Source organism: Dryobates pubescens, chromosome 15 (assembly GCF_014839835.1).
Source record: "Dryobates pubescens isolate bDryPub1 chromosome 15, bDryPub1.pri, whole genome shotgun sequence".
Taxonomy (NCBI): Eukaryota; Metazoa; Chordata; class Aves; order Piciformes; family Picidae; genus Dryobates; species Dryobates pubescens.
Window position 1 is genome coordinate 4,937,988 of NC_071626.1, and position 22,952 is coordinate 4,960,939.

The following is a 22,952-nucleotide window of genomic DNA, read 5'->3' on the forward strand; positions in this document are numbered from 1 at the left end:
GCTTAGCTTTTGTGTTTAAAACACGGGGATTCATCTCACCTGTCCTTTAGCTGTCTGGGCTTTGCCTTGTAGCCAGCAGAGGATAACAGCTTGGCTTTGGGGCCTCTTCTAGGACTTGGATGAGGAAAAGCAGAATTTCTTGATGTATATTGAAAGTGTATTGTGTCTGTTCTATTCTTACAAAGGTTAAAAGAGATGAGGAACACAAGCTTGTGAAATCCAACGTTGTGAATGATGATGAGGTAGTTCGCATTCCATTGGCTTTTGCAATGGTTAGGATGATGCAGTGTCTTCCCCAGGAAGTGATGGAAGCCAACCTGCCAAGGTAAAGCCCTTCATTGTTCCTTAAATGCTGTGCATTGTGCTGGGAATGACTGCAGGCACCTTTCTTAAGCTCTGGTTAAGTGCAAGGCTAAATCTAAGGGGGGAGCATCCTAACAGTCCTTAAATACTTTTGTTTGGGAACTCCTTTTCCTAGTGCCATTCCCTTCTGGCAGCATTTGACTTACCATAGAATTGTTTTGGTTGGAAAAGACCTCTGAGATCATCCAGGCCAATGGTCGACCTAAAATCCCCATGGCCATTAAATCATGTCCCCAGGGGACTTGTGTAAAGCTAAGTTTGAAAGGAGCATAGTAAACCCTTAAGCAAGAGCTGAGCTGTGAAGCAAGGTGCAGCCCACTTTCCCCTCATGGATGTTAGGAAGAGATTCTTCACAGAAAGAGAGATTGGCCATTGGAATGTGCTGCCTAGGGAGGTGGTGGAGTCACCATCACTGGAGGTGGTTAAGAGACTGGATGTGGCACTTAGTGCCGTGGTTGAGTTGATTGGATAGGTTGGACTTGATGATCCTGAAGGTCTTTTCCAACTTGGTTAATTCTGTATTCTATATAGAAGCATAGAATCAATAAGGTTGGAAAAGACCACAAAGATCATCAAGTCTAACCTGTCAGCCAACACCTCATGACTAACTAAACCATGGCACCAAGTGCCACATCCAATCCCTCTATGAACACCTCCAGGGATGGTGACTCCACCACCTCCCTGGGCAGCACACTCCAATGGCAAATAACTCCTTCTGTGAAGAACTTTCTCCTCACCTCCAGCCTAAACTTCCCCTGGTGCAGCCTGAGTCTGTGTCCTCTTGTTCTGGTGGTGGTTGCCTGGGAGAAGAGACCAACCCCCTCCTGGCCACAACCTCCCTTCAGGCAGTTATATAACATCTTGAAGGCCAGTAGGTGTGTGCATGGCGATAAATACTTCTTGTGAGCATAGCTCTGGTTGTGAAGCAGCCTCCAGAAGCTGCCACCATAGCTAGCAAGGTAATCAGTTTGCTCTGTCCAGGGGTGAGCTTCAGCTGTCTCTTTCTGTTTTCAGCATCCTGCTGAAAGTCTGCACCTTCCTGAGGAACAGGTTCCAGGAGATCCGCGACATTGCCCGCAGCACCCTCACTAAAATCATGGAAGTGTTGGGAGTGCACTACCTTCTGTACATCTTAAAAGAGATGCAGTCCACTCTTGTCCATGGGTACCAGGTAATCCTGGGGTTCTCCTTTTCTGCTCTCTGCAGTTTGCAGGGTTTCAGTGAGTTAGGAGGAGAACCTGAACTGAACTGATTTCGTCTTGCTGGAATAGCTGGGGGTAACACACCTAAAATACTGCTGCTGGTGCCCAGATCAGTCTGGGGTATGCCAGGTGTCAAATGAGGCTCTGTACCCAAAGAACTTAAAGAGTCTAAGCAGAGGAGCAGAAAGCATCTCAGTTTTCCCAGTGAATTATTGAGGTGTGGAGGTGAGGGTTGAATTTCTGCCTCCAGTAAGGTTAGTGGGAAGTCTTTCCAGTAAGGTCTTTAGGACCAAGCATTGTCTGAGGTGAGCTGCCACAGAGATTGCATTGTCCTGCTTCCTTGCTCCACAGCCAGAGGCTCCAGCTGTTCATTTGGCTCTGCACAGGGGCTGGGGTTAGGATTAGTTTTCTATGTAAATGAGCCCAGTGGAGCAGCATGAGCTCATAGCTGCTACAGCAGCAAAAGCACAGCCTAAAAACACTGGTGGGAGCGCTGGGGAAACAAGAGGAGATTCCTGCCCTCCTGTGGAGGGACAGGGGTCCTCTCCCTTGCTGCCAGTGCATGGCTTCTCATCCTCCCAGTGACTTTTTTGCTTCTAATTATTTCTCCTATAATAAGAGCTCAAGTGTAGTGTGTAAGTTGTTATGTCTCTGCTGTGGGACTCAACCCATCCAGTGTCCTTAAAGAGGTCTGTGCAGGAGTTTGAAAACATGATCCCTTCTCTTTTTCTCCAGCTCCATGTGCTGACTTTCACTGTGAACCTGTTACTGAAGGGCCTTGCTTCCAGGCTCAGTGCTGGTGATTTGGACCCCTGCTTAGATATTCTGATTGAGGTAAAAATTGTTCAAGATTGGAGCAAAGAGCATCCTAAAGTGCCTGGGGCAGGATCCAGGAGGAGGTTTTGTATAGATTGTCTCAGACTTGGTGGCAAACAGTACTGCAAAGGAAGGAGATAATGGGTTGAGAGTAGCTCTGAAGAGAGAGGCTTTGGTGTCTTAGCTGATTAGAAGCTCACCATGAGCCAGCAGTGCGCTCATGCAGCCCAAAGGCAAATCCAGTCCTGGGCTGCATTGAGAGGAGTGTGGCCAGCAGGGCAGGAGAGGTGATTCTGCCCCTTCACTCTGCTCCTGTGGGATCCCACTGTGTCCAGTTGTGGTGTAGCCATCATCCTAAGGATACAGAGCTCGTGGAGCAAGTCCAGAGGAGGACCTCAGAGATGATCCAAGGGCTGGAGAACCTCTGCTGTGAATATTGGCTGAAGGAGCTGGGGTTGTTCAGCATGGAGAAGAGAAGACTCTGGGGGAACCTTCTAGCTGCCTTCCAATATCTGAAAGGATCCTACAGGAAGGCTGGAGAGGGACTTTTTATAATGGTGTCCAGCAATAGGATAAAGGGGAATGGTTTTAAGCTGAGGAAGGGTTGATTTAGACTGGATCTTGGAAGAAGCTCTTCAGTACAAGGGTGATGAGACACTGGGATGGGTTGCCCATGGAGGTTGTGGATGCCTCATCCTGGGGGTGTTCAAGGCCAGGCTGGATGATGGCTTGAGCAGCCTTCCCTGCCCTGATGGGGAGGTTGGAGTAGATCATCTCTAAGGTCCCTTCCAAGCTAAGCCATTTTAGGATTCTGTTTTCTATGGAGTCATCAGCAGACTCCTTGTAGAGTAAGCAAAGTGTCTCTGGGACTGCATCCTAAGCCCTGCATTCAGCCCAGCAGTCCCACTCCTTGTATCACAACACCACAGAGGGGTTTGAGAGCAGCATCCTTATCTGATGTGCTCAGCTTGGGGTGGCTTTTGCTGGCAAAGGAAAAGTAGGCAATGGTTTGTGGGAAACCCAGGGCACTGGGGGCTTCTGTGAGATAGACATGGATATGTATAAATAGTGGTGTCCTGCCACTGCTGGGGGAATCTGGCTGTGCTTTTCTGCTCCTCTCAGTCATTTCTCTTCCCCAATTTCCATAGGTTTTCAACCAGGAGTTGTTTGGGAATATAGCTGAAGAGAAGGAGGTGAAGGGGATCGTCTCCAAGGTCATGGAGGCACGCAAGAACAAGAGCTATGATTCCTATGAAATTCTTGGGAAGTTCATAGGAAAGGGCCAGGTGATGAAACTTATTCTGCCACTGAAAGAGGTAAGAAAGGTCAGCCAGAGTCCTCCTTAGCTCTGAGCACTCTCAATTCAGACTGGCTACTGTGAAACTGCCAACATAATCCTGCTTTGGCTTCCCATTTTGCTCTTGGAAAGCAGTGTGCACCCAGCTCATAAAATGAGACTTGGATGCAGGTGTTCTGGGGAGTTTGCAATCCCTACTAGCATAAGTATCCCACTAGGAGTTCTCCATGCCCTCTCCCTCTCTTGTTTCCTCTGGAGCTCCAAAGTGCTGCAAGGCTGCTCTGTGGTTTGATCACTTGTGCGTGAGGGAGTTGTCGCCAGAATGTATCCAGAGTCTGTCCACAGGCACTAATGCCTTGTCAGAGGGGCAGGCTTTTTGGAGTAGAGTGCAAGCTCATGCAGAAATGGAGCCTTGGGTTGCTCATGACCTCTGGAGTGTCCTGGTGCTGAGTGAGCTGGCTGGAGGCTGAGAAGAGGCTAGGGAGAAAGGGAGCGATGCTTAGCAGAGCTAAGGCAACGCAATGCTGTTCATGTAGAGAGCTGGGAACTTCTGGGCATGGGAATTGCTCTGGCTTTTCACATGGTCTGGGTACAGGTAGCCCTCATGTTGCCCTCCTGACTCTTGTGGTTGTGCCTTTGCAGGTTCTGGAGACCACCACAAGCTTGAAGATAGTCCGGAAGGTGCATGAGGCCCTGCGTCACATCATGGCAGGGCTGATCTTCAACTCAGACATGAATGCAGAATCCCTCCTCCTCCTCAGTCATGGTCTCATCAGTGAAAACTTGCCTCTGCTCACTGAGAAGGCCAAGTGAGTTCCAGGATGTTATCCAGATGGTCTGTCATGCTGGTGTATGCACTTGGGTGTTTGGATGAAGGGACAAGGGGCAACGTTTAGGGGAAGCTCCAAACTGCTGTAGCAGAGGTTTGGGGTCTTGGATGTTTTCATGGGGTCAGGAACAAGAGGAACTGTGTGCTGTCTCTTGATCATAGAATCAATAAGGTTGGAAAAGACCTCAGAGATCATCAAGCCCAACCTATCACCCAGCACCTCATGACTAACTAAACCATGGCTTCAAGTGCCACATCCAATCCCCTCTTGAACACCTCCAGGGATGGTGACTCCACCACCTCCCTGGGCAGCACATTCCAATGGCAAATAACTCCTTCTGGGAAGAACTTTCTCCTCACCTCCAGCCTAAACTTCCCCTGGCACAGCTTGAGACTGTGTCTTCTTGTTCTGGTGCTGGTTGCCTGGGAGAAGAGACCAACCCCCACCTGGCTGCAACCTCCCTTCAGGTAGTTGTAGAGAGCAATAAGGTCTCCCCTGAGCATGCTCTTCTCCAGGCTAAGCAACCCCAGCTCCCTCAGCCTCTCCTTCTAGGGCTTGTGCTCAAGACATCTCCCCAGCCTCGTTGCCCTTCTCTGGACTTGTTCAAGTGTCTCAGTATCCTTGCAGCTGAGCACAGTCCAGCTCTCTTTACTCCCAGCTGCAAGCTTGTTGGGGAGAGAGTTGAAATCTGAATGTTCTCTGTTGCCCTGCACTGCTTTTCAGGAAGAAAGTTGCCCCTCCTCCAGATCCTCGACTGCAACCAGAGAGCTGCCTGCTGCTGCAGCCCACTCCCACCAGAGGAGGGCAGAAAGCACGTGTCAGCAGCAGGACCAACACTTACATCTTGGTGGATTCAGGGCTCCGGGTAAGGATCTCCTCAGACACAAAGGTTTGCAGTCCAAATGTGCGTTTAGAGTGTTCCAAAGAAAGGACTCCTTTGGTGCCTCCCTTCCCCAGGGAAGGGCTCCAGTGGTGCCTCTGAGAGAGAGGTGAATAGTGCTCAACCTGTTGCAGATGTTTGGCATGCATCATAAATTCTCCTATAAACTGAAATGAGGTGGGGCTTGGCTTGACTTGCCTGAGTCCCAGCCTGACTTGGAGATGTGTGTCCTCTGTTTTCTATGCCAGTTGCTGCACATGAGCCTGAAGAGGTCCAAAGTAAATTCTTCTGAGGAGCATGCTTTGGAAATGTTGGACCCTTTTGTTCAGCTGCTTATAGACTGCCTGAAATCTATGGATGTCAAGGTACAGTTCTGAGCTAGAATCTCTCTCTTCTATCTGTTCTGCTAAGAGAAGTCCTGCCCACAAATGTCAGCCTGCAGTTGATGTCCAAGAGAAAGCTGCCCGGGTTCCAACCCCAGTTTTGTAGGTGTGCAGATTATGTTATTTGAGGACATGTTATCCCAAAGGGGAGGAAAGATTGTAGCTGATGGAGGACTGAATGCTCTGCCCTTAGAGCTCAAGTATGGAAGATTCTCCTGGACTATGTTCATACAGGGCTTGGGAAGACCTTGCAGCAGCCTCTCAGCACTTAGAGGCCCTATAAGAAAGATAGGGACAGTATTTTTTTTAGCAGAGCCTGTTGCAATAGGACAGGGGGTGATGGTTTGAAACTAAAGGAGTGTAGATTTAGACTAGATGTAAGGAAGTGGTGAAACACTGAAACAGGTTGCCCAGAGAGGTGGTGGATGCCCAGTCCCTGGAAACACTCATGGGCTGTTTGGTCAGGGTTCTGAGATAGAATCATGGAATTGTTAGGGTTGGAAGGGACCTCAAGCATCAGCTAGTTCCAACCCCCCTGCCATGGGCAGGGACTCATCACTCTAGATCAAGTTTCTCAGAGCCACATCCAGCCTGGCCTTCAAAACCTCCAGGGATGAGGCTTCCACCACCTCCCTGGGCAACCTGTGCCAGAGTCTCACCACCCTCATGGGGAAGAACTTCTTCCTAACATCCAGTCAGAATCTCCCCATTTCTAGTTTTGCTCCATTCCCCCCAGTCCTATCACTCCCTGACACCCTAAAAAGTCTCTCCCCAGCTTTCCTGCAGCCCCCTTCAGATACTGGAAGGCCACAATTAGGTCTCCTGGGAGCCTTCTCTTCTCCAGACTGTACAGCCCCAACTGTCTCAGTCTGTCCTCATAGCAGAGCAGCTCCATCCCTCTGTTCATCCTCATGGCCCTTCTTTGGACATGTTCCAGTATGTCCAGATCCTTCCAACTGAAAGCATTCTATGATTCTCTGACTTGACGGACTTCTATCTGTGAGGAGGTTCATGAGGTCCTGTGAATGGGAGCAGTGTTGTCACAACTGTTGTTTCTTTTGATCCAACTGGAATGTCTTTATTCCTAGCACCATAGGCAGCCTCTTTTTTGGGGCAGCTTTGGGTTTGAGTGAGCCTAGGAGGGAATATGTTAAACCCTGAGTTTCCCAGCAATGGAAAGCATGCTTCATAAACTGTCAGGTACCTGGAGTAGGGCTTTCAGGTGAGCTGGGCTTTTGGCAGAGCAGCTTCCATGCCTGCAAGGCACCTCTGCTTCAGAAAGATTTCCTGCCATCTGCTGAATCAACATTTTGTCCATGTCTGTACCCAGTAAAATCAAAGACAGAAAATGAGGGAGTGGCAGGTAGTGGTTTTAGAGTTTAGAGAAACTCTTTGTGTTCCATTAGAATGGTTTGAAAGAGGTTGATTCTGTTAGCTCACTGCCTTTTACCAGCTGCACATAGCCTGACTGTGAGAAAAGTGTTCTCTCTGTGTCACTGCATCCATGTGCTGTCCTTTGGCTCGTCCCTGCAGGTGATAACTGGTGCTCTGCAGTGCTTGGTGTGGATCTTGAAGTTCCCATTGCCTTCTGTCAGTACAAACCTGGAGTCACTGATCAAGCAGCTTTTCCTCTTGCTGAAAGAATTTGCCAAGACAGGAATAGCCAAAGGCCAGAATTTCCACCTGGTTGTGAGCTGTTTCAAGGTGAGTCAGACCCAGCTCTGCTCTTTTCTGCTGTAGGATTAAACTTTGTGGCATGAGATTCATCCAACTGCTGATCCTTCCTGCAGCTGTCCTTGGAGAAGATAGTTTGGAGAAGGCAGCAAGGGAAATTTGGCCTTGCTGATTCTTCCCCAAGCTCAAACTTAGAGAAAGTTACCCTCCCAAAATGCAGAGCTTGAATCTGAACCCAAAGAAGTGCTTCTGTAGATGCCTATTTGCCATCTTGCTTTCCTCTTTTGAGAGGCATCAGTTTTTCACTTCAGTAGCTTCCTCTCAACAAGATTCCTTGGAGTAAACCCTGCCAGCTGAAGTGGGACAGGAGAAAAGGACAATTAACAGTAGTAATAATTATAGTGTGCAGTGTCTTCCTGTAGAGGTCTTCCAGATGTGTTGCTGACTGAATTACAACTTCATGACTATAAGGGAAAGTTGGAGTCAGTCATGCTGTGTGCCAGTGCTGGAAGGACTTTTCCCTCTTCCTGGCTGTGTTCCTGCATCACAGTGAATTCATGGTTGTGAGCACCCCCACTTGCTTCAAGGCCTAGTCTCAATTTGTATATTTGCTGATGTTCAGTTTTTGCCTCAAAGCTGCCAGCTGAAAGCAAAATGTGATGAGAGCAGTGGGAGCTTGCACGTTCCAGAGCAGTGCTTTGTCTTTCCAAACCTGAGTGCCATAAAGAGAGTCAGACCTGGGTGTGGGTTTGGGTTTTCTGGCACTGTGGTGGGTTTAGGCTATGCCTTTAAAATTGTGAATTGAATTGAATTGAATTGAATTGAATTGAATTGACCAGGCTAGAAAAGACCACAGAGATCGTCAAGTCCAACCTATCACCCAACACCATCTCATCAACTAAACCATGGCACCAAGTGCCTCATCCAGGCTCTTCTTAAACACCTCCAGTCATGGTGACTCCACCACCTCCCTGGGCAGCACATTCCAATGGCCAATCTCTCTTTCTGGGAAGAATGTCTTCCTAACATCCAGCCTAAACCTCCCCTGGCACAGCCTGAGACTGTGTCCTCTTGTTCTGGTGCTGGTTGCCTGGGAGAAGAGACCAACCCCCACCTGGCTACAACCTCCCTGCAGGGAGTTGTAGAGAGCAGTAAGGTCTCCTCTGAGCCTCCTCTTCTCCAGGCTAAGCAACCCCAGCTCCCTCAGCCTCTCCTCACAGGGCTGTGCTCCAAACCCCTCCCCAGCTTTGTTGCCCTTCTCTGGACACCTTCCAGCATCTCAACATCTTTCCTAAACTGAGGGGCCCAGAACTGGGCACAGTACTCCAGGTGTGGCCTAACCAGTGCTGAGCACAGGGGCAGAATCTAGCTGCAGATTTCAAGCAGGAAAGTAGACAAATATAACTAAGTCACTATTGGGAGTAAAAAGGGAAACAAAAGATGATTCTGGACAAATGCATTGGATGAATGTCTGGGCTAAGAGAAGCTGTACCATACCAATGCTTCCCATTTCACTTCCATTCCCATCCCTCTTCTGTTCTTTGCTGATCCTGGCTGTTACTGCTTCTGGCTGGCCTTGAGATAAGCCTAACACTGCTTTTCTCTCAACTCCTCTCTCTCTTTTGGTACAGGGAGGGTTGGGGCTGGGGGGTGTGTGCAGTGGAGCAGCTTCCCTGGCCTTTCCGACCAGGAGGGTTCTCGTGGTGTTTGCTAACTGTAAATATCTGTATAATACTGTAAATCCTGGAGATGTTGTACAGATTCACTGCATTCCATTGTGGAGTGTAGGTTTTGCTTGTGAATGCAGCTTCATGTGCTTCTAGCTGAGGTGGTCTGGCTTAAAAGTTAACTCTGGGGGGAAACTTCAGCCCCCCAGAGGCGCTCCTGATGGTGAGCCGTTTGGTCTTGCAGTGTGTAACGATCCTGGTGAAGAATGTGAAGAGTCAGATAACAAGCAAGCAGCTGCAGGTGCTGCTGGGCTTTGCTGAAGAAGACATCTATGATTCATCACGCCAGGCCACTGCCTTTGGCCTCCTCAAGGTACTTGTGTGCAGCAGGGGTGTCACAGGATCGCCGGATGCGAGGGGTTGGAAGGGACCTCCGGAGATCATCAGGTCCAACCCCCCTGCCAGAGGAGGACCAGGAATGCATCCAGAGGGGTCTGGAAAGTCCCCAGAAGAAGGAGACTCCACAACCTCTCTGGGGAGCCTGGTCCAGTGCTCTGTGACCCTCACAGTGAAGAAGTTCCTCCTCATTTTCAGGTGGAACCTCCTGTGCTGTGGTTCATATCCAATGCCCCTTGTCCTATCCCAGGGTGCAAGTGAGCAGAGCCTGTCCCTCCCTCTTGACCCCCAGCCCTCAGAGATTTGTAGACATTTCTTAAATCCCCTCTCAGTCTTCTCTAGAATAAAAAGCCCCAAGGCTCTCAGCCTCTCCTCATAAGGCAGTGATCCAGTCCCTTAGTCATCCTTGTAGCCCTTCATTGGACTCTCTCAGGTAGATCTCCATCCCTTTTGAACCAGGGAGCCCAGAACTGGATGCAATACTCCAGATATGGTCTCACCAGGGCAGAGTGGAGAGGCAGGAGAACCTCCCTGGATCTGCTGGACACACTCTTCTTAATGCACCCAAGGATCCCATTTGCCTTCTTGGTCACCAGGACACATTGCTATCCCATGGATGAGTTGGTATCCACCAGGACTCCCAGGTCCTTCTCCACAGGGCTGCCCTCTAGCAGATCACCTCCTAACCTCCTGATGAAAGGCTGTACCACATCAGCTCTGCTGGGGGAGAGTGAAGCAACAAAGCTATTCTGTGGGACTTGTACTTGCTCTTTAAATTGTGTGAGAGGCTGTTTCATGCACATGAGGATCTGAGGTACTTGGATCTGAGGGTGTTTCTGTTAAAGAATTGACATCCCTGGTCATTAGAAGCAGATATTTGTAAGCCACCCTGCTGGGGGTTTTGTGGCTGGTTGGTTTTGATTTGCTTTTTGGTTTAGGTGTTTGGAGGTTTTTTTGGTGGTTTGGGGTTTTTTTGGGCGGGTTTGGGGTTTGGGGGGTGCAGGTTTTTTTTGTCTGTCAGTTTTCTGTGTCTTCCTAAAGTGGCTCTGGCTGTGTTTGAAGATGTGAAAGGCAACATCAGTGTACCAGCTGAGATCAGTGGAGTCCCCAGCTTATGGTACTACTACACCTCACACTGTGCAAACAAATTGGTGTGACTCCAGCTGTGCTTTCACATTTGTAGGCTATTCTCTCCAGGAAGCTGATGGTCCCTGAAATTGATGATGTGCTGCAGAAGGTTGCCCAGCTGGCCATCACAGGTCAGAGCGAGCCAGTGCGAGTCCAGTGCAGGCAGGTTGGTGGAATGAGAAGTCTCTTCTCTGTCTTACTGCTGTCTAACAGGCTAGAGGGCTTAGTGTAGCTATCCCAGATCTCACAGACATGTGCCTTAGCCCAGCTGAGCCCCTAGCCCCATTTCCCCATCTTGCTAATCCTTGTTGCCTTTGTTACCTGGCTGGCTTTGGTTCATGGGACTGGTGCACAGCAGACTGCTTGCCCTGGGGCACCTCCAGAGAGCTGCTTGGCAGCAGTGACACATTTCCCTCCTCTGGAGGCTTTTAGGCCTAGGTTATTGAGAGCCTTGCCCTTTCCTGAATCATAGCAGAGGATTCCACAACTTCCCACTACTTCCTCCTCCTTTCCAAGCTAGAAGCAACCAAAAGGCAGAATAGAATAGAATTAAGCAGGTTGGAAGAGACCTTTGAGATCATCGAGTCCAACCTATCACCCAACACCATCTGATCAACTAAACCATGGCACCAAGCACCCCATCCAGTCTCTTCCTAAACACCTCCAGTGATGGTGACTCCACCACCTCCCTGGGCAGCACATTCCAATGGCCAATCTCTCTTTCTGTGAAGAGCTTCTTCCTAACATCCAGCCTAGAACTGGCTGCTTCATTTCAAGCACTGGGATGCAGATGCAGCAGGAGCTGTGCATAACCCAACAGTGCATTTCCATAGCTACAGGGTGAATGTGGAAGGATCCAAAATCTTTTAACAGGAGCCTGCACAAATCACAGAAACACTCTGAAGTTGTCAAATGCCTGCAGATAATGTCCTGGGCATGGAGCTTGAGAGCAATTGTTGGCCCCTTGTATAGCAGGAAGGGGATGAAAGGGATGATTCTCTTAAGCTTGCTGCTCCATCACTGAATTTTCTTCATAACCTTTTTACAAGCTTTCCTGAGTGCTCCTTGTGACTCCTTCTGTTGTTGTCTTCCTTTTCCCCCCAGATTTACTTAAAGTATATCCTGGACTACCCCCTTGGGGACAAGCTGAAGCCCAATTTGGATTTTCTACTTGCCCAGCTGGAGTGAGTTTATGTTCCTGGTTACATCTCTGTCAGAGCAGGACCTTGCTGCTGAGGAATGACTTTAGTGTCCACATTGTGTGCCAAAGGGCTGCTCATGAGGAGCAGAGGCTGTGGCTGAAGTCTTGAGAGTCTTACATCCAAAACACCATATCAGAGGAAAAGCAAATCCTTTTGCCCTTCCCTATTTCACAGCTGGTTTATTGTTCTTTACCTCTTTGGAAGCAAAGCTGCTGTTTGCTTAGTGGTTAACCAGGTGAACTGGAAAATCCAGGCAGGATAGAGTGGTGTCCATTGCAATGGTCTCAGCTGCAGTTGCAGGCACAGTTGAGATGAACTGCAGTTCAGTGTGCCTGAAAGCTCCTTCTGAGCATGACTTCTCCCCTGCTGAAGGTGACAGTAACTGACTGTGTTCCCCAGCACCACAGCACAAGTGCTGTGTTAGCTCAAGTTGGCTGGAACCCTTTTTTGCCTGTCCCTCTCTGCCTGTTCTCAGGGAGCTGGAGCTGATGAGCCAGTTGCTTCTCTTCTCCTAGGTATCAGACCAAGCCTGGTAGCTGTTGTGGAAAGATCCCTGGCAGGTCGTTAGCAGGTCATTAGCAGCTGCTTTGCAGAGTATTAACCCAGCCCTAACTGTGAGTCGTTTCCTCACAGGTACGAGTATGAGACTGGAAGAGAATCTGCACTGGAGATGATTGTGTACCTCCTTGACACCTTCCCACAGGTAAGAAGCTCCCCATGGTGCTCAAGCATCAAGGAGTTGCTGCAGCTTGCACTAACAGTTTTCAGAGCAGTTTGTTTTGGAAGGACTTGGTGGTTCCTGTTAACTCTTACCCTGAGCAGAACATTCACTTATCTCCAAAGAACCTGGCTTTGCTCCAGAATAGACTAGACTAGACTACACCAGACCAGACCAGGTTGGAAGAGACCTCTGAGATCATTGAGTCCAACCTATCACCCAACACCACCTAATCAACTAAACCCTGGCACCGAGCACCCCATCCAGTCTCCTGCTAAACACCTCCAGTGATGGTGACTCCACCACCTCCCTGGGCAGCCCATTCCAATGGCCAATCTCTCTCTCTCTGTAGAATTTCTTCCTAACCTCCAGCCTAAACCTCCCCTGGGGCAGCTTGAGACTGTGTCCTCTTGTTCTGGTGCTGGTTGCCTGGGAGAAGAGACCAACCCCCACCTGGCTACAACCTCCCTTCAGGGAGCTGTAGACAGCAAGAAGGTCTCCCCTGAGCCTCCTCTTCTCCAGGCTAAGCAACCCCAGCTCCCTCAGCCTCTCCTCACAGGGCTGTGCTCCAAACCCCTCCCCAGTTTTGTTGCCCTTCTCTGGACATGTTGCAGCAACTCAACATCTTTCCCAAACTGAGGGGCCCAGAGCTGGACACAGGACTCCAGGTGTGGCCTAACCAGTGCAGTGTACAGGGCAGAATGACCTCCCTGCTCCTGCTGGCCACACTGTTCCTGATGCAGGCCAGGATGCCATTGGCCCTCTTGGCTGCCTGGGCACACTGCAGGCTCATGTTCAGCCTACCATCGACCAGTCCCCCCAGGTCCCTCTCTGCAAGAGAAGTGACAGCTGGAAGGCCTGCAGTACTTCTTTATCTAATGTGCCCAGTCTGCAAGTGAAATAAAGCTCTGTCAGCTGGAGTTTGGATGAACTTGATAGTGATTTCTGCCAGGAAGAGATACAAGCAGCTGAGGGAACGGGGCATGAGTAGAAAGTGGTGGCTAGAGTTTTGTGATGACATTCGTGAGAGCCACTGATGATCTTGGAGGTCTCTTCCAACCTGCTTGATGCTGTGATTCTGTAACTGGTCTGTGACATCCCAGAGCTGTTTTGCTGGCCTGATGGGAGTCAGTGGAGTGGATCAAAATGAGAGCTAAGAAGTAATCCTGCATCTGTGCAGGATAACACACACAAAATGCTAAGCTGCCTTGAAGGTCTGCAGCTGGGGCTGGACTGAGCATTCAGGAGACACAGAGAAGTGCAATCAAGCGAGAATCTGGAGGAAGGAAGAGGCTTTCTGCACAGTAAGCTGTGCTTCACCACTGCCTGATTACATTTAGTATCTCCTCTTGGGCTCTGGCAGCTCTGTGAGTGACAAAGAGCTGCTGTCTTTCAGGGAAGGACCTCTGGGCTGATAGCTGCAGTGCTGAGGGACTTAAGCCTGTTTCAGTGAGAGCTGCACAGGAAAGTGCCCCTCAGGGTCTGACACCCACATTGCTGCCCCAGGGGCATGTTATTAGCAACTCAGAGCAGGGCTGGGGCTGCTCTGCCCCCTCCAGCCCCTGGAGCATCCCTTTCAGTTCAGCTGGCTTGGCACGGAGCCTGCGCAGGGCTGACATTGTTCCTGTTCGTGGTGCAACAAACAACTCTCTCCCCTTTACCTGCCAGAAGCTCCAGGGGGATCTGTGGTTGACTTATGGTTGTTTCTCTCTAGGATCTCCTCCATAAATACTGTGGGCTGTTCTTCCTCTCCCTTTGTATGATGATGATCAACGACGACTCTGCCAAATGTAAAAAGATGGCAGCCTTGACCTGTAAGTCTCTGCTCAGCAAGATCAGCACTGAAAACCAAGACCTGATGTTTTCCCTGGTCACAGAGTGGTTTCACAGCACAAAGGTATTCTTTGGTCTCTTCTCTCTTTGGGGGCTGAGTAAAATTAAGGCAGGTGAGAGCCTGCTAGTAACAGGTCTGCTGGATTCATGAGTTTCAGTGGTACCTGACTAAATAGTTTGAGGAAAGGAGTATGGACAAGACCCAGCTTAGAATAAAAGCTCTTTAAAGCTGTGCTCAGTGCATAGCTGTTGCTAGTTCTGGGCCCCTCAATTGAAGAGGGATGTTGAGACACTTGAATGTGTCCAGAGAAGGGCAACAAGGCTGGTGAGAGGTCTCAAGCACAAGCCCTGTGAGGAGAGGCTGCTCAGAGTCCCTCTCAGCCTTCTCTTCTCCAGTCTGATCACCCCCAGGTCTCTCAGCCTTTGCTCACGAGAGGTGCTCCAGTCCCTCATCATGCTCATGGCCCTCTGTTGGGCTCTTTCCAGTATTTCCCTGTCCCTCTTCAGCTGGGGAGCCCAGAACTGGACACAGTTCTGCTATCATCTCCAATATGTTCAGTTCTAGCTTACAGCTGTGAGAGCAGAGTAGCCCTGAGAGCCTTGCAGCTGGGAACTGGGCTGGGAAAGGCATTTTGTCCTTCACTTTTGGGGTGTGTTTCCAGGGGTAACCTCTGCTGCCAGACACTTCTGAACCTAGCTGGCAGCATCTCCTTTGTCTGTAGTACTCTGAAAACCAGATGCTGTTGCTGCAGTCAAAGGTGGGGTGGGGGGAGGGGGTGATTGTTACCACTTCCTGCACGTGGGAGCTGCAGGATTGGATCATCCAGCAGTGCCAAGGGATGCTGTAACTTCTGTTGGCAGAGCTCCCACAGGAGGCTGGCTGCCCAGGCCTGTGGTTTGTTTGTGGAAGTGGAGGGAGTGATGTTTGAACGGCGGCTGCCAGCTGTCCTCACCTTGATTGAAAAAGAAATCAACCCAGCTGAATTTGAAGATGTGAGTAATTCTTCCCACTTGGGAGGCTTGGGGCAGGGGAATTAAGAGAATGGGAAAGGAGGAAAGAAGTGTGGAAGATAGCTAACTGTTGGACCTACTGAGCAAGCCACAACACACACAGGTGTGCTCTGAAGAGGACCTCACTGGCCTAAAAGCACATTTTTGGCAGTTAGCCCAAATTTGGTGTCATGTACCACACAAAGGCAAAGGGACTTGCAAAGCCACCCAGCCTGAGCCTGCAGCCATGCAGTGTAACCAGCAGATACATTGCTCCTTGCCCTGGCCCCTATCAATATCTCTTGTGGGTGGAAGGCAAAGACCTTGTTCCTAACTTCCAATCTAAATCCCCTCTCATTTCAAACCATTGCCCCTCATCCTATCACTGCAGTCCATCTCGGCCTTCTTGTAGCCCACTCTTAGGGTGCTGCAAGGATGCTATTAGGTCTCCCTGGAGCTTTCTCCAGGCTGAACAACCCCAGCTCCCTCAGCCTGTCCTCACAGGAGAGGTGCTTCAGCCCCCTGATCATTTTCTGCAGAGGTTCAGTCTCCAGAAGAGATGCTTTGGTGGAGCTGCTGTCAGGTCCCAGCCTTTTTCTCCTCAGTTGATCTGAAATGTATCTAGTAGGGTAAACAAGCAGTGTCTTCAGGTCCTCATAAGCTTCTTTCTTGGCTTGTTGATTTTATTAGATAACTGAAGAGGAGGAGGAGAAGGCAGCAGATAGGCTGCTCTTCAGCTTTCTTGTGCTGGTAACAAAGCTAATCACAGACTGCAACTTGATTCAGCTAACCAAGAGCAGTGATGTTGTGAGCAGTATCTGGGGTAAGTACCAGGAATGATTACAGCTGTGGAAGGAGGAAGATTCTCCTGTGTCCCATGTGGGACCTGAGCTCTGCTGTGTACAATGTTTGCATGCTGCTAAATGCTAACATGCAGCAGTGCCTGGGCACTGAGAGAGAAGATGTCAGTGGAAAAGGTTACATGGTTGAGGAAAACAAAGCATTCTCTGTCTCAGTTGCTGGGAAGTATTTTATTTTACCCCAAGAGCAAATAGTTGCAGACTGTTTGTTGGGTGTTTGACCACAATTACATCCTCCTGCATGAAAACATTCTGTTCTCCTGGGAAGCTGAGTTTTTCCTGATGAGCTCATCCATATGAGCAAGCAAGCAAGCAATGACACATGGGAGCAGTGCTGCAAATACTGTGCTCCTGCCAGGAGGTTATAGCCTGGAGGTTATTTGATTGGAGCAGTTTCTTTCTTTCCCTCTGAGAGCCATTGTACAGTGTCAGGTTGGCATTTTTGGTGCCTTGGCTTTGTTTCATTTAGAATAGAATAGAATAGAATTAACCAGGTTGGAAAAGACCTTTGAGATCATCAAGCCCAACCTATCACCCAACACCACCTAATCAACTAAACCATGGCACCAAGCACCCCATCCAGTCTCCTCTTAAACACCTCCAGTGATGGTGACTCCACCACCTCCCTGGGCAGCACATTCCAATGGCCAATCTCTCTTTCTGTGAAGAATTTCTTCCTAGCATCCAGCCTAAACCTCCCCTGGCACAGCTTGAGACTGTGTTCTCTTGTTCTTGTGCTGGTTGCCTAGGAGAAGAGACCAACCCCCACCTGGCTACAACCTCCCTTCAGGGAGCTGTAGACAGCAAGAAGGTCTCCCCTGAGCCTCCTCTTCTCCAGGCTAAGCAACCCCAGCTCCCTCAGCCTCTCCTCACAGGGCTGTGCTCCAAACACCTTCCCAGCTTTGTTGCCCTTCTCTGGATGCCTTCCAGCATCTCAACATCTTTCCTAAACTGAGGAGCCCAGAACTGGACACAGGACTCCAGGTGTGGCCTAACCAGTGCTGAGCACAGGGGCAGAATGACCTCCCTGCTCCTGCTGGCCACATTATTCCTGACACATTTGCTGCTGTTGGAAGGCCTGCACCTGGCTGGTTCATGTCTTCAAAGAGATTGGGCTGCCAGGTGCCTTTAGTGAGACAGGAGATAACTTGTAAATGCTGGGGTGCTTGGTGGGGTGCAGCTCAGTCAGAGGCAAGACAAGAGGGAAACTGCATCTCCTCTCTGAAGCATCCTCCTCCCCCATCCCAGGGTTTGATCTGACCACCTGCAGCAGGAACAGCTCACCTGAGTCTCAGTTGCCATCACTTTTCAAACAGTGGCCTCATCTTTGGAGGTGCTGTGGGTGTATATGAGAACATTTGGTCTCTGTGGGGACAGTTGGCTGCCTGTAGGGCTTTGCTGCTGTCTCCTTTGGCTGGCTAGAGCTGCTAAGAAGTCTTGGGTTATGTCTGAGCAGATGAGCACAGTTAATTTCCTTCACTTTTTCATTATAGTGTGTGCTGTGGGAATTCCTGGGGAGACTTGGTTCTGTTCCTGGTCTCAGTGAACCAGCTCCTCTGCTGAAAGGTTTTGTTTTGGCCTTTTATCCTCCAGGTCATGTCCAGTCTCACCTGTGGTATCCTCACAGCTGGGTCTGGCTGACAGCTACTGAGATCTTTGGCTTGTTGTTTGCATCTTACAAGCCAGAAGATCTTGTCAACAAGTGGAAGGAAAGAAAGGCAGAGAAGAGGAAACAGTCATCAGCAAAGGTGCCACCATCCACAGTCTTCTTGACTGCTGAACTGGACAAGAAGGTAATGATGTCCATGCTGCTCATGCCCCTTGCCTGGCTGGGACACAGAACCAGTGCTGCAGTCTGGCACACAGGCTTCTCTTCTAGTTGTGTGCCTGCTGCCTCATCCCAGGCACTTAATGCATTTGAGGAAATGTCTCTGCTGCTGAGAGGGGGCTTCCCTGGGATCATGTTCTCAGCAGCACAGAGAGTCACCTCTAGACAGGCAGAAGTAGTGCTGAGCCAGTCCCTTGGCCTCCTCTGGGAACTGCCTTTGGTGACTGCAGAACTCATGGAGCAATTTCCTTCTTTTTTCTCTCCCCAGATGAAGGAACTTGCATTTGCCTTCTGCCATCAGCTGCAGTCCAAGTTCCTGGACCTGTCTCTGGGAGAGCAGGTAAGAGCAGAAGGAGTGGGAGCTGGCCTTGGCCCATGAGGGAGTGTTATGTCAAATCAGGACAGCAGCACTTGTGGCTGGTGTGGCTTGGGGCAAAGACACAGTGCAGGGCCAGTTGCTCTGTGCTGAGGGCATCAGAGCAGGTGCATGTCCCAGAAGGACCCAAACAATTCCCCCTTGTGGGTGTCAAGTCTGCTGGAAGGGCTGATGGGTGGCAGGGACAGCAAGAGAAGGCACCATGCAGGGCAGAACTGGGAATCCCTGCTGCCAGGGACAGTCTGACTCTGCAGTCACATCTCTGATGCTGGCTCCCTGGAGCCTTGGCTGTTTGCTGGGAGATTTCCTTGAGGAGAGCCAGGTGGGGAAGACAAAATGAGCAGCCCTGCCTCGGGGGATGTTGGAGCATGCTAAGCAAGGGGACTGCCAGCTTACAGCAGCATACTGAGGTGGTCCTTCCTGTTAGGAGCAAGCCTCCTGGGTTGGCCAGTTCCTCTGTCAGATGTAGCCTGGGCTCACAGATATCCTGGGCACTGTGGAGCCCACGGTGACTGACTACTCTGTGTTTGCACTCAGGTCATAAAGAATTTGCTTTTTGTGGCAAAAGTTGTTTACTTGCTAGCCCCTGCCTCAGAAGAAGGTAAAGAGGCTGAAGGAGAGGTTGGTATTGAAGCAGGAGGACAGGAGGCCTCAGAAGATGAGGAAGAAAAAGATGTTTCTGCTCAAGGAGAGGGGAAAGGAGAGGAGAGGGAAAAGAAAGACCAGCCAGCCACATTGCTGTGGTTAATGAAGAAGCTCTCTCTCATGGCAAAGAGGGAAGCAGCATATTCCCCTAGGATCCCTCTGAAGGTAAGAACAGAGTTACACAAACTGCTTTTGGTGTGCTGGGCACTTCCACATCAGGCTGCTGCCCTGGCTGCTTGCTTCCAAGGGGCCAACTGCAGCAGGTGTTGGGAGCTGGTGCTGAAGTGAGAAGTGAGGAGTCTCAGGAAAAGCTTGTGCTGGTCTGCTTCTCCTTGTTAATGCTTCCAGCCCTCTGGCTGTCTGGTGGAAGGGTGGAACATCCAAAGGCACAGAGCTGAGGAGCAGAGAGCACTGCCTTTGAAAGCCTGAGAGTGCTAGGTTTGTGCAGGCAGGGGAATGGCAGCAGGGGCTTACATGCTGGGAGAAGGTTGGGCTGTGGGAGAACGTGAAGGAAGCTGCTGTGCTGCTTTCCTAAGGCTGTGGTGCAGCCTTGGAGGGGCTGAGCTTTAGTGTCTTCCTTCAGCTGCCTGAGGACAGGGCAGTGAGAACATTCCTGTTCAAAGTGTTGCCAGCTGCCAATCCAGTGGAGTCACAGCTCACACCTTTGCAGATCCCTTGGGCTCGTGACTCATCTGAAGGCTGTGCTGGGCTGCATTAAGACCTTGCAACAGCAATGAGTTTCTGACTCTGGTGTCTGAAACAACATCCAGTGTGTTGGACAGTGAGGCACAGCACTCTAGCAGCAGTTCAGCAAGGCAGTTTCCTTCCAGCCTTCCTCACTTCATGTCCCACACACTCATTTTCAGAGAAGCTGCATCTTTAAGTTCCTGGGAGCAATCTCGGTGGATCTGGGGAAAGACAGGATCAGGCCATACCTTCCAACAATCCTCACCCCTCTGTACAGGGAGCTAAACAGCAACTATGCAGAGCAAGGTAAGTTATTCAGTATTCAGTATCACTAAGGTTGGAAGAGACCTCAAAGATCATCGAGTCCAACCTGTCACCACAGACCTCATGACTAGAGTAGGGAGGACACTAGTGCCCACTGCAGGCTTGAACTCACGACCTTCCCCATTAAAGGTCTTATCTGCTACCAACTGAGCCACACCATAGGCCAAAAGCCACTGTCAGGAGTGGGATTTGAACCCACGCCTCCACACGGAGACCAGCATTCCCAGATGCAGGAAGGAGCTCCAAGCCTTGAGTCTGGCGCCTTAGACCACTCGGCCATCCTGACGCTCCCTCCCAAAGGAAAGTGTCAGAGCCCTGCCCCAGCACAAGCACCACCTGCCTGTCATCCCTTTTGAGGCATAGGTGCCATCATCAGTGAACTTCACCTGCTTGCAGTCTAACCAAAAAAAGGAAGAGAGGAGAGTGTTTGACAGCTGGAACACAAAGCTGTGTGTGGGCAAGGACTGGACTGAAGTTAGGCAGCTCCTGCATGCAAGTGGGTAAAGCTTGGGCAGCTGCTGTAGCACTCAAGGGTGGACTCCTGGTGGCAAGAATCATGGAATCCCTGCTGAGGAGAGGAACAGAGTGTGGCTCTTGTTGAAGGCAGAACAAAGCTGGTGCCAAGCTGTGGGGCTTAGGGGCTTGAAGATCCATGCCCTGGGGTTAAGTGCTTCAGTTTTAATGTAAAGCAGGGTGTGTGTTACGGCAGCTGGTGTCACTGCAGAGCAAGGCACTGGCCAGGTTGGAATCACCAGCTTGGTGGTTGCTTGGTGCTTTCCCCAAGCTCCCCCTTTTGCCATAGAGAACATGACCCTTAGTGTGTGCCACATGCACAGTGACATGGGAGGGGCTTTAATCCACTGTAACTAGTTAGTGATCCTGACCATTAAGCCAGCCTTTATTATACTGACTGGCAAGGTTGGAATCATCTCTATTTCCAACAAGGCTACTCCCTAAGAGCCCTGGTGGCTAACACACAGCAAACCTCTTCTAATAAACTTTGTGATGCCTTTATTCTGAAGACCAGCTTTGCCTCTCAAAAGCTTTCTTGTTCTGTTTTTTGCCTGTGTGAAGCACCACTTGTGGCCCTCTGGGAAAGCTGGTGAAGACCCAGCAGGTTTCACTTTGGTCTCGACAGCATAGTGGGGGCAAGATAGAGTCATCCTTTAGTGAAGGAAGAGGAATCCTTGCTAGGCTCTTGGCTTTCATTGCATGTGCTGGAAAGATGAAGCATGGTGATTTTGGTTTATTTAGATCCAACACTGAAGAACCTTTCCCAAGAAATCATAGAACTGCTGAAGAAGTTGGTTGGCTTGGAGGCCTTCTCGCTGGCCTTTTCCTCTGTGCAGAAACAGGCCAGTCAGAAAAGAGCCATGAGGAAAAAGCAGAGAGCTTTGCAGGTAAGCTTTTGCTCTCTCTGCTGGGAAAAAGAAACAGGGTTTATCTTAAGGCTTGAGAGCTGACTGGGAAGGTGAGTTCTGAGGAAGTGCTTCATCTGGAATTGAGTCATAGAATGCATGGGGTTGGATGGGACCTTCCAAGGTCATCTTGCCCAACCCCTGCCTCTGCTCCTGTACTCAGCACTGGTTAGGCCACACCTGGAGTCCTGTGTCCAGTTCAGGGACCCTCAGTTTAGGAAAGATGTTGAGATGCTGGAAGGTGTCCAGAGAAGGGCAACAAAGCTGGGGAGGGGTCTGGAGGCCTCCATCACATCCTGTGAGCAACCTGTTGCAGTATTTCAGCAGCCCCAGTGTGAAGAACTTCCTCTTGAGTTCAACCTCAATGTACCATGCTCCACTGCAAAAAAAGGCATTGATTTCTGAAAGGTGAGAGGAAAGTGCTTTAGCTGAGGCTGTGGCAGCTGTGTGTTGCTGCTGACCCTAAGAGTGGAGGTAAACCTGGGCAGAGTGAGCAGGCAAAATGCTGTCACTCCTGAGAAGGGCAAGAAAATGTCTGTGTGGTCCTGCTAGGCCCCAGCTTCTTGGGCAGTACCTGATGTGTATGGGAACAAAGAAATGTCTGTGTTTTCCCTGTAGACTGTGGCAAACCCTGACATTGCTGCAAGGAAGAAGCTGAAGAGGCACAAGAGTAAGGCAGAAAGCAGGAAGAGGAAAATAGAGTTTCTACGGCCTGCCTACAAGGCCAAGAGACCTCGAAGCCATGCACTGAAGGATCTAGCAATGGTGGAATGAGCAAGCTTTTCCCTCCTGCAGGATGAATTGAGGAGTCATTTGAAGGTGAAGAAGGCAGTGGTGGTAAAGAAAGGGAAAAAGAGGATCTTTCCATAATGTCTCTGTATTTATGAGTGTGGCTTTCATGTCATGTTTTTCATGGAGGATCTTGAATAGGTTGTGAAGTTGTTCTCTAAGCCTGTATGTTGAGCAGAGCCTGTACAGAGGAGTGGCCAAGGCCATCTGTATTAAATTGTACTTGATTTGTAAAAGGTGGGTGCTGTGGGGGCTTGGGTGGTGGCTGTGAGGATGCTGGGGGGGGAGAAGTATAGCATTGTTGTGTTTGCAAAAGGGCTGTAAGAGCAGGGAGCACGAGGGGGGATGTAACAGCAGTGTGCAGCATGGAGCAGACTGAGGGGTGACCTAGGGCAGAAGAGGGAAGTGGGTACGGTGGTGGTGTTGGGTGAGGAGGTGGTGATGTGAAGTGGGGTTTTTGCTGACCAGGTCTGTTCCATTCCATTCCATTCCATTCCTTGTCCACTCCAAGCACTGCACTGCACTCTCACCACCACAAGCACTCCACACTTGCCCCCCACTCTGCTCGCCCCCACAAGCACTCCACTCGCACCCCACTCCGCTTGCCCCCACAAGCACTCCACTAGCACCCCCCTTCCACACACAC

The 22,952-nt window shown here is 50.2% G+C and overlaps 1 protein-coding gene and 1 non-coding gene across 2 annotated transcripts in view; one reads left to right on the plus strand and one right to left on the minus strand.

Moving 5' to 3' along the window:
• The window catches only part of UTP20 (UTP20 small subunit processome component), a 75,956-nt gene extending 53,614 nt beyond the window's left edge, over window positions 1-22,342 (plus strand). The window contains exons 42-62 of the mRNA XM_054167650.1: window positions 186-325; window positions 1,378-1,534; window positions 2,301-2,399; window positions 3,530-3,697; window positions 4,321-4,487; window positions 5,232-5,373; window positions 5,637-5,753; window positions 7,305-7,475; window positions 9,357-9,485; window positions 10,692-10,802; window positions 11,741-11,820; window positions 12,472-12,541; window positions 14,271-14,453; window positions 15,251-15,382; window positions 16,070-16,202; window positions 17,833-18,032; window positions 18,336-18,407; window positions 18,981-19,253; window positions 19,955-20,081; window positions 21,354-21,499; window positions 22,136-22,342. Of these exons, the coding sequence (XP_054023625.1) occupies window positions 186-325; window positions 1,378-1,534; window positions 2,301-2,399; window positions 3,530-3,697; window positions 4,321-4,487; window positions 5,232-5,373; window positions 5,637-5,753; window positions 7,305-7,475; window positions 9,357-9,485; window positions 10,692-10,802; window positions 11,741-11,820; window positions 12,472-12,541; window positions 14,271-14,453; window positions 15,251-15,382; window positions 16,070-16,202; window positions 17,833-18,032; window positions 18,336-18,407; window positions 18,981-19,253; window positions 19,955-20,081; window positions 21,354-21,499; window positions 22,136-22,291 (2,973 nt within the window). The 3' untranslated portion in view covers window positions 22,292-22,342. The remainder of the gene's footprint in view (window positions 1-185; window positions 326-1,377; window positions 1,535-2,300; window positions 2,400-3,529; window positions 3,698-4,320; window positions 4,488-5,231; window positions 5,374-5,636; window positions 5,754-7,304; window positions 7,476-9,356; window positions 9,486-10,691; window positions 10,803-11,740; window positions 11,821-12,471; window positions 12,542-14,270; window positions 14,454-15,250; window positions 15,383-16,069; window positions 16,203-17,832; window positions 18,033-18,335; window positions 18,408-18,980; window positions 19,254-19,954; window positions 20,082-21,353; window positions 21,500-22,135) is intronic.
• Window positions 20,274-20,385, minus strand: TRNAL-CAA (transfer RNA leucine (anticodon CAA)). Its single transcript has 2 exons — window positions 20,348-20,385; window positions 20,274-20,320 (listed from the first exon to the last, which is right to left on the minus strand). It is a non-coding gene; the product is annotated as a tRNA-Leu (tRNA).
• Window positions 22,343-22,952: the final 610 nt, after the last annotated feature.